Raw genomic sequence first — 8,340 nt, forward strand, 5'->3', positions numbered from 1 at the left:
CTTTCTTATTGGTTAAAAATCAAACATTCTTAACATTCAACTTTTAAATAACTTTTTCTTATCAGAAAACCACAAATTAGAAATGACTTTAACAGAAAACCTTATTAAATATTTTCACAATCTATAAAGAGATGATATCAAAAATATCAATGAAGAAAAATTACAAAGCCTTGACCTCAATCTTGAAAGCGTAACACCGCCCTGATAAGAAGCATTATAGAGCTGATTAAAAGCACATACTCGTGTACAATAAATGATCTCATCAACGAGACATATGTTTTAGTAAAAACATAATCTATCAAATAGTAAGTTCTAAAATAAATTTAATGCCAATGGAATGTTTTGGGAAGTTTGAAAAAATCAACATAGAAAAACAGTCTCAAAATTGTTGTCTATTATGACAATGTAAAAATATTTACTAAATCATCACTTTTAAGTTATGTGATGAATATAAAAACTGAATTGAAGAAATCTAATGAGTAATGAGTATTAATTTTTTCAAATTTAATGTACATATATATCCGTTTTCTTATAAGAAATACTTTTTAAAAACCCAATTTCCTATAAGAAAATTACAAAATTCCCACTATAAGAAGATCTACCATTTAAAAAATCAATTAATCTCAATTAAAAACTTACTTTTCATCGATATCAATCCTCTTCAGCTCCGACATATCCAGTTCCAGTCTCAAATTGGAGACCTCGCAAAGTAGGCGATCGCGTTCCAAGCTTAACTCCTTGATTTTGGCATGTAGGGCATTGTTCTCCCTGAGCAACTCGTCCACATTGTAGGGGATCGGATGATGATGATGATGCTGATGAGGTTGATGGTGGGGGGGCATTGTGATCGTGAGGGGCAGGGAAACGGGTCCTGGTACAGGTACACCTACACCAACACCCCCTGGATTCTCTACGAACATCATTGAACTGGCCATCAGAAGGGATTGTGTGGTCTGATGGAGCAGTAACTCCTGATCGCCATCTGAATTCTGTGAAAGATTCTTCAGATCGGCCTCCGACATTTTCTGCAACTTTTTTGTTTATAACTTTTAAGCGGTGATCGGTTGCACTATATTTATTTTGTTAAATATTTTTATGGCCAAAACATTATAGCCCAGCCACGCACACGCACTCGCGCGAATGAGGGGAGGTGAAGGAGGAGGTGATAAAGCGGTGGAAACAGGCAGGGCAACTTTGAATCTCACAATAAAGAACTGAAAATGCAGCTTGCTGCGAGCCAAAAACTTCACTTCGTATATAAGTAGAATGCCCTTGGATTCGTATTGGAATTCTGATTCTCCGTTCTTCGCTGGTCGTTTCGTCGCACTAATACATTTAATGATGAGCAACAATTGGATCGGAGAACTACGGATTCACGGAATTTACGGATTTTCAATTCACGCGCGACGAAATAACACGACGCGCTTCTCGGTCGACGTTTAGAAACAGTGTGCCTGTGCTGGGGGCGCCGCAATAAACTAGCAGTGTGGCCATAGTTCATTTCCACCGAAATATACCCATTGATACTCCTTAAAATATACCACCTCACATGTCTCTTATAAAATACCAAATTACCCGCTTCTTTTAAACTTTGCTTATAAAAAGAGATTGATTTACTTACAATAATTAATTGTTGTATTAAATATGTTTAAGAATATATTATATATCTTAAACAAATCTATTTCACTGTATTCAAATCTAATAAACTTTATGAAATAATAATATATCATATTGAAATGTAAGCTCTTTCTAAAAACTGGGTGACAGATTTGAAATAAGTTTTTCCCATTCCTGGTTGATCTAGTTCACTTCTTCATAAGAATAAGCAAGAATGGATGGCCAGAATTTATCAACAATTATAATTACAGGACCACCAGGTGTTATTATTATCATGAAAACATACATGTATTATTTTTAACTTATAATTCCGATTTCGCCTTCTAGGAGTGGGCAAAACCACGTTGGTCCGCAAGATCATCGCGAGTCTGTTGATAGCAAAACCATCTCTTCAAGGATTCTACACGGAAGAAATCCGTGATAGCGTATTGCGCCAACGAATAGGATTCGATGTGGTTTCATTGTCAGGTGAACGAGGAACCCTGGCTCGCGAAGCCCCGAAGGACAACCTTAGACGCCCCAAAGTGGGAAAGTATTCAGTGTTTGTCCAGGAATTTGAGAATATAGCATTGCCACTGCTGGATGTTAAAGTATCCCTTCAAGAACCACATCTCTTAGTAATTGATGAAGTGGGAAAAATGGAACTCTTAAGCAAGGGTTTTGAGATTGGAATGACTTCTGTTCTTAAAAACAAACAGCCAATGTTGGTGACAATACCCGAAAAATCGAACTTGCCTTTAGTGGAACAGCTAAGAAAGACTCCCGGATCGCGTATCTACCAGGTGACCAAATCCAACAGGAACACTTTGGCTGATGAAATCACCAATTTAATTACAAATTCATTACTTGTAATAAAATAAACTTGTTGGTCTTTTTATTAGTGCCTAAATGTATAAGACTTGTGCTCCCTTTCCTCCACCCATGGGAGGTCATCATCCGATGCTACGCGTCCATTGAGACAATTGATGTAGGATTCATTGCAGGAGGCGGCATGGATGACGACAGGGATTCGCTCTTCCTCGTGGATCGTTTGCGTACACGTTTCGTTTCCCTTGCCCAGTCCATTTCGTTATAGTGTTGCTCGGATGCAGTCCAATGGTACTCCTGCAAACTAACCAACTCCGGATACTTTTGTTCAAACTCCTTATCCGGCGGTAGCAGTAGCTCCCATCGTTTTGTCGTATTCACCCTAGCCACAGTCTTCAAAACGTCTAGAGTTTCCGCGGGTGGTAATTGAGTGGCTGCCATTACTTGGGCTCGGAACAGGTAGGGCGTGCGGGAGAATCGGAAGAGCTAGAAAAAGAATTTGCATTATTAGTTGGTGATAAGTAATGACACCTCTAATTCAAAGTCTTACTATATAATCCCTTGCGCGAATCATTTGATCTGCGGACACGCCGTTGGCATGGGAGAGCATCTTCTCGGAAAAGACCACCTCTGATCGTGGTACCCAGTTGCCGTGCAATAATATGCCCACCTGGGGCAGCAAAGCCAGCACCTTATCGGCTGCCACCTTTGTATCCACATGTTCCGTGAGTATGGTAATCACATCGGCAAAAGAAAGCATTCGGGCATCCCTAAGAAGCACTGTCAGCTGTTCCAGCAGCGGCATACTCTTAAGCATGGCCTTGTTGTAGACAGGAAGAACTTGGGTGGCAGCTGTGGCAGCGCTTGGGGTTGCTACCCTCTGCACATGCTCATCGTAGGGCAACAGCTTACGCAAATAATCTCCAGCACCCAGAGCCAAAGACTGACTGCCTTGATGACTGGTGGCAAAGAGTTTCTGGCGTTCCAGTTCCGCGGTGGGCGTACCCCTTGAGTGCCAGTAAGCCTCGCACCAGGGTTCATCCGCAATCCGTTGGACGAAGCCATCATAGGTACCAGCGCGATGCTCTTTACCACTGTTTTTGGCATTACCACGAGCAAACTTCACCGTCACCTGTTGCAGAACTTCGTCATCGTCGGTATCCTCCGTTTGGGCTTTCTGTTCCGCTTTCTTGCGCTTGTCATCCTTATCGAAATGGCTGAGAGCAGGGCGCATTTGGACTATGGAAGTGAGTGGTGATAGATGAACCTCTCGATCCGTAAAAATGCCCACTATATACTTGGTCACATCGGTTATGGACCGCGAGCTGGTAAATGCCTGTTTGTCCATTATGCCACGCTTATATGTGGGTCGCTCCTGACCCTTTGCTGGTGTCGCTCCATAAGTGTTTTTCCCATCGGCGGCCACCGCAAATTGTTCTCCCTTAAAGCGATCAAAGTGCGCGGACTCAATGTCCAGGCCGAAATCCACTTTCACCTCCTGGGCGAATGGTTTTACACAGCAATTAACAATCACAGAGTCATCGTGGTTCGGGAGCTCAGTTTTCGTTGGATATTGAAACAGGTACAAGCTGTCCTGCAAGTTCTTCGACAGGAATACGGGTATCTGGCAGGGATTGACGGTGGGCGTTAGAGGTAGAACTTACAGAGTCAGTCCCATACTTACCTCCTCTACAACGGGATCGTCCTCGTCGTCCATAATTTTTTAAAATTCGGAACGTTTTGTCTGCCTTACGGTGCACGCCTCAGTATCCAGTGTGTAAAGTACGTAACATTTCGGCGTTTACCAACACTGACACTATGGGATAGAAAAGATTAAATTTTCTTATTTCAACATATGATTTGCTAAAATTAAATATCTGTTAAATGAAATAATAAAAATAAATCAATACAAATGTTTAATGATTTAAGATGTATTAAGAAATATCTTGACCTTCTTATTCTTAAATTAAGTTGTTAATAATGGGCTAACTGCCTATGATATACCATATATACCATATAAAGTCTCTAAAAAAAAATAAATTGTATTTAAAACTATCTTAAATATCCTTCAACTTGAATGTTATCTGCTGACTTTGCTGAATATACTCATTTTAAACGATAAAAAGTAAAACCTTTTCAACCAATCCGACCCACTGTGCAAAGACAAAGTTCAAAATCAATTTTCCCTAAACCGATTGGCGATACCGATTTTGTAATCGTCCACGACGCCCGGGGAAAATGTCTCGTCCGACCGCAACATTAAACATATATATTCTATATGCTCTTGGCCCGATGCATACATAACCCGATCATGTTCACGGTCACGTCGGAGATCTACGGCGAGAACAATTACCAGACGACCCGCGATGACGGTAAAGTGGTGTCAAAATTCCGTTTTATCTATCCGGAGGAGACGAGGCTGGCCAGGATTACGACGGATAAAGATGGTGACCTTGAGGTGCCAAGGCCACGACGCGGTGTGATCGAATTGGAACATTCCGAGGCAACGGAACTGCGTTTGGTGGGTTTGCAAGTGTGGCGTGGAGCCCTCCTCCTCGCAGATTACCTATTCTCCAAGAAAGATGAGTTCTCTGGGAAAACCTTGATGGAACTGGGTGCTGGTGTGGGACTAACAAGTATTGCAGCTGGGATACACAATACCGGAAAGATCTATTGCACGGATGTCGATCTGGGTTGCATACTAAAGCTGATCCGCGGCAATGTGGAAAGGAATTCCAAACTTCTGAGTGGTAAAATCTCAGTTCTGGAGTTTGATTTCCTCGCACCAAAAGAGTCACAATCACAGGAGCTCCTGGAGGCCATAGACAACAGCGATATTGTCTTAGCTGCCGATGTCATCTATTGTGATACCCTAACCGATGCCTTTGTCTCTGTGGTGGACAATCTCCTAGATCGTGGACGCCAAACTGGGAGACCCAAAACGATATATATGGCACTTGAGAAACGATATGTGTTCACCCTGGAGGATTGTGATTCTGTGGCTCCCATGTACGAATACCTCATCCGGCAGACGATCAATAAGCCCTGGAATATGGAGCACCTGCCGCTGGATTTCCCTCAGTATTTCGAGTACGATCGCTGCAAGCAACTGGTACTGATCAAGATAACCAGTCGTTAGAGAATTTTAAAGACAAAAAAGACGTTCCGCTTTTTAGATTCAATTAAAACCTTAATCTACCTTACTAATTTACAGAAATTATGGCTTTGTTATGTAAGGTTGAGATATTTTTTGAATTAAACTAATAACTTCTGAAATTATGATTTTATGTTTTTCATTTGATTTCAAACAACGTTAGGTTTTAAATTATAATAGTTTTATTTATTGCTTGGTTGTCTTTCAAATAATTTATAAATTTTCCCATTATAAGTGTTCTTTAATTGCACAAATATTTGTATATAAACAAATCAATAGATATAAGAACTATGGACCAGTGCTGGGTTTATAAAAACTTTTTAGTAATGACAATTTTTGTACTTGCACAATGTTTTTTGTAAATATACAAAAGTAAGTACAAAAACCTTGACTTTAATTGCATGATTTAATAACTCTCATCTAAGATTAGTCAACAATGCCTGCTGTAATGAAGAATGACCCAATGGAATAAATACATAACTAAACTAAGCCCTTAACCCGTGAAGAATCTTTAGCGATTGTTTGGGATCAAAGATCCTGCATCGCGAGTATGATGTTCTCCAGAGCCTGTCGAGCATCGGTTGCCGGGAAATGTTGAAGAACAGCCAAAGCAGCTGCCGTGTGTTTCCTCTGCAACTCCTTGGTTTTGATTAACGCTGGACCTGCTAGGATTGCTTTGTGAATCTTGTCGTAGTCGATGTTATCCACTGACTGTTTGCCAGCCTCCAGTTGGGCATACATTCCAGGATCATGCTCCAAATGGAAAAGAACTGGAGCACTAACCAGACTAAAAGTAACATCCAGAGGAAGCTGGGGACACTGGAAGGGTTCGGCATCCAAGCAAGCCTGCCAAGCCAGAGCCAAATGTTTGCCAAAGCGATACGCATGTCGCTGCAGTTCCTCACTCTGTCCAGCCAGTTTCAGCGATGCTTGGCAGGATTTTCCCAGCAGACTGCCTGCATTCAGTATGTTACGGCACTCCCATTCCTCCTCTGGATTTCCAAGAACCTGAGCAATGGGCATTGGGGTCATCACATCGTGCTCGTTGAAATCCACTCCAACACTGAGAGATGGTCGCTGGAAGGTTCCTGGCTTATAAGGCAAAGGGTTGTTCTGTTCATCACGCTCTCCTATAAATTCCGATTCGGAGAAGTCACGCACAGCCGATGAAATCAGCTCCACCACTTCCTGGTTTCGCAGATTTGCCAACTCCGCACTGGAATGACCTAAAAGGTAGTCTCCGGTGAGTAGGCCAATCTTGTTGCCAAAAGACATGTCGTCATAGGTGGCCACATCCTGCCCAGCCTGAGTGCTCGATTGTAAGTTAACCACGCTCTAAAACAAGATAAAGAAGAATTTTAATTATTTACATTAATCCCTATTTCTTTGGCAGCCTGAAAGTTGTAAATATGGTTAGAATGACTATCTTCTACTGCCAACAGCTTTTATCTCATCTAACAGAAAACTCAGCTACCTTTGAGCAGCGATGACAACTTTATGATAATTTGGACTGTTCCGTAAAATAAATTTGTGGAAAGTTATAGCCTGTCTTGCATAGCTGTGAAACTAATTTGCATAATAAGACTAGCTAATACCTTGAGATCAACACCAACAGAAAGATAATAATTTTGGAAACCACTTCCGAAAGGTTTTTTGGTAAGATTATGATTTACTTTCGAATAAAGCTTTCTATCAAATATCCAACTTACATTGTGCACCAAATGTGAGATCCTAATCATCTCGGTGACCTCAGCCAGAGCTCTTTGTGAATGAAGTACACCGGCACTCTTGTCCTGCTCGACATCTGGAACACTTGGAGCATGTCCTGCGGCCTTAGATACCAATAGCACTATCAATCCCCAAGCTTGCATTGTGTTTTTGCCATTGTAGAGTAGGTGCCTAAAAAGAGTTTCCAATTAATAGAATTCCAAGCTTAGGATAATTATTCAAATTTGATTAACTTTAGGATAACTCACTTTGCTGTCTTCATAAGCGGATGAGCACTGCCCACTAGTTTGCGCAAGTGCAGCGCCACATTGGCAATCTCATCACTGAGCAGCCAGCGTAGGCTTAGAAAGGATGTGGGATAGCCGACAATACGTTCCGCCTCGCTTACTGCTCTGTTCCAGTCGTGTCGCGGGGGCGGGGTCGTAACCTGTGGACTTGAATGCTTTCCACTGGCCGTCGACGTTGACGTCCAGCGATGTTGCTGCTGCTGTTGGCAAGTGAAAGTTTGCAGCGCAGGCGCAACTTTGGAATTTTGGAATCCGCGCGAGTCCAAGGGAATCCTTAGCCGCAACTGTTGCATAATCCTTAAACCACTGGCGCGGTACATGGTAATCTTCTATTTTTTTCGCCTACAAAACCACAATTATTTACAATTGTTTGTGAGAAGATCGCGTTTTTTAGCTCCGCTCCGTTGAATAGCTCGTCGAAAAGTGAAATCTTCGAGGTCCGCCGCTGCTTGCGTCGCTGCCAACGTCTCTGTCAGCGTCACCTGCTGCAGCTCTTCTTCTTCGCGGGCGGCCCACTTTTACAGTTGGTCGCTTCGCTCTCAGGTGGCCGCCAAGCGTTCTGTTTGTTTTTATTGCCCCACGCAGTGTCATGGAATTTCGGAGGAGGGGTAATTTGGTTTTGCAGGGGGTGGTACTGCGGCGGTCTTAAGCGAGAACAGGTTTTCGCACGGCAGCGCCGCTTGGTCGCACAGTTTTTGGCCATGAGCAGTGCATACACGGTCATACTTAGTGATGGCATGGAATGCA

At 42.3% G+C, this 8,340-nt stretch overlaps 5 protein-coding genes across 5 annotated transcripts in view; 2 read left to right on the plus strand and 3 right to left on the minus strand.

Annotated features, from left to right (window-relative positions):
- The window catches only part of LOC108114134 (IQ motif and SEC7 domain-containing protein 1), a 42,927-nt gene extending 41,489 nt beyond the window's left edge, over positions 1-1,438 (minus strand). Inside the window, exon 1 of the mRNA XM_017224910.1 lies at positions 640-1,438. Within this exon, the coding sequence (XP_017080399.1) occupies positions 640-1,022 (383 nt within the window). The 5' untranslated portion in view covers positions 1,023-1,438. The remainder of the gene's footprint in view (positions 1-639) is intronic.
- A 334-nt stretch (positions 1,439-1,772) lies between these two features.
- Positions 1,773-2,510, plus strand: LOC108114564 (nucleoside-triphosphatase THEP1). Its single transcript, XM_017225614.1, has 2 exons — positions 1,773-1,877; positions 1,945-2,510. The coding sequence occupies exons 1-2, from the start codon at positions 1,832-1,834 to the stop codon at positions 2,475-2,477; spliced, it is 579 nt and encodes a 192-aa protein (XP_017081103.1). The 5' UTR covers positions 1,773-1,831; the 3' UTR covers positions 2,478-2,510.
- On the minus strand, positions 2,429-4,210 carry LOC108114561 (DNA-directed RNA polymerase III subunit RPC5). Its single transcript, XM_017225611.2, has 3 exons — positions 4,109-4,210; positions 2,975-4,048; positions 2,429-2,910 (listed from the first exon to the last, which is right to left on the minus strand). The coding sequence occupies exons 1-3, from the start codon at positions 4,139-4,141 to the stop codon at positions 2,560-2,562; spliced, it is 1,458 nt and encodes a 485-aa protein (XP_017081100.1). The 5' UTR covers positions 4,142-4,210; the 3' UTR covers positions 2,429-2,559.
- A 200-nt stretch (positions 4,211-4,410) lies between these two features.
- LOC108114563 (methyltransferase-like protein 22) lies at positions 4,411-5,706 on the plus strand. The gene has a single exon (XM_017225613.2). It carries the CDS (start codon positions 4,703-4,705, stop codon positions 5,561-5,563), a length of 861 nt encoding a protein of 286 aa, XP_017081102.1. The 5' UTR covers positions 4,411-4,702; the 3' UTR covers positions 5,564-5,706.
- A 47-nt stretch (positions 5,707-5,753) lies between these two features.
- On the minus strand, positions 5,754-8,284 carry LOC108114562 (all trans-polyprenyl-diphosphate synthase PDSS2). Its single transcript, XM_017225612.2, has 3 exons — positions 7,555-8,284; positions 7,288-7,477; positions 5,754-6,913 (listed from the first exon to the last, which is right to left on the minus strand). Exons 1-3 carry the CDS (start codon positions 7,911-7,913, stop codon positions 6,107-6,109), a joined length of 1,356 nt encoding a protein of 451 aa, XP_017081101.1. The 5' UTR covers positions 7,914-8,284; the 3' UTR covers positions 5,754-6,106.
- Between the last annotated feature and the right edge of the window lie 56 nt (positions 8,285-8,340).

The sequence above is a fragment of the Drosophila eugracilis genome, unplaced genomic scaffold (genome assembly GCF_018153835.1).
Source record: "Drosophila eugracilis isolate 14026-0451.02 unplaced genomic scaffold, ASM1815383v1 contig_2154, whole genome shotgun sequence".
Classification (NCBI taxonomy): Eukaryota; Metazoa; Arthropoda; class Insecta; order Diptera; family Drosophilidae; genus Drosophila; species Drosophila eugracilis.

Coding starts and splice junctions, on each gene's coding strand:
- LOC108114564 (XM_017225614.1), top strand. CDS start 1,832: ATGGATGGCCAGAATTTATCAACAATTATAATTACAGGACCACCAG. Junction 1,878..1,944: donor TATAATTACAGGACCACCAG/GTGTTATTATTA, acceptor TTCGCCTTCTAG/GAGTGGGCAAAACCACGTTG.
- LOC108114561 (XM_017225611.2), bottom strand. CDS start 4,141: ATGGACGACGAGGACGATCCCGTTGTAGAGGAG. Junction 4,049..4,108: donor ACGATCCCGTTGTAGAGGAG/GTAAGTATGGGA, acceptor AATCCCTGCCAG/ATACCCGTATTCCTGTCGAA. Junction 2,911..2,974: donor TTCGCGCAAGGGATTATATA/GTAAGACTTTGA, acceptor TTCTTTTTCTAG/CTCTTCCGATTCTCCCGCAC.
- LOC108114563 (XM_017225613.2), top strand. CDS start 4,703: ATGCTCTTGGCCCGATGCATACATAACCCGATCATGTTCACGGTCACG.
- LOC108114562 (XM_017225612.2), bottom strand. CDS start 7,913: ATGTACCGCGCCAGTGGTTTAAGGATTATGCAACAGTTGCGGCTAAGG. Junction 7,478..7,554: donor CCGCTTATGAAGACAGCAAA/GTGAGTTATCCT, acceptor AACTCTTTTTAG/GCACCTACTCTACAATGGCA. Junction 6,914..7,287: donor TCTCACATTTGGTGCACAAT/GTAAGTTGGATA, acceptor ATCTTGTTTTAG/AGCGTGGTTAACTTACAATC.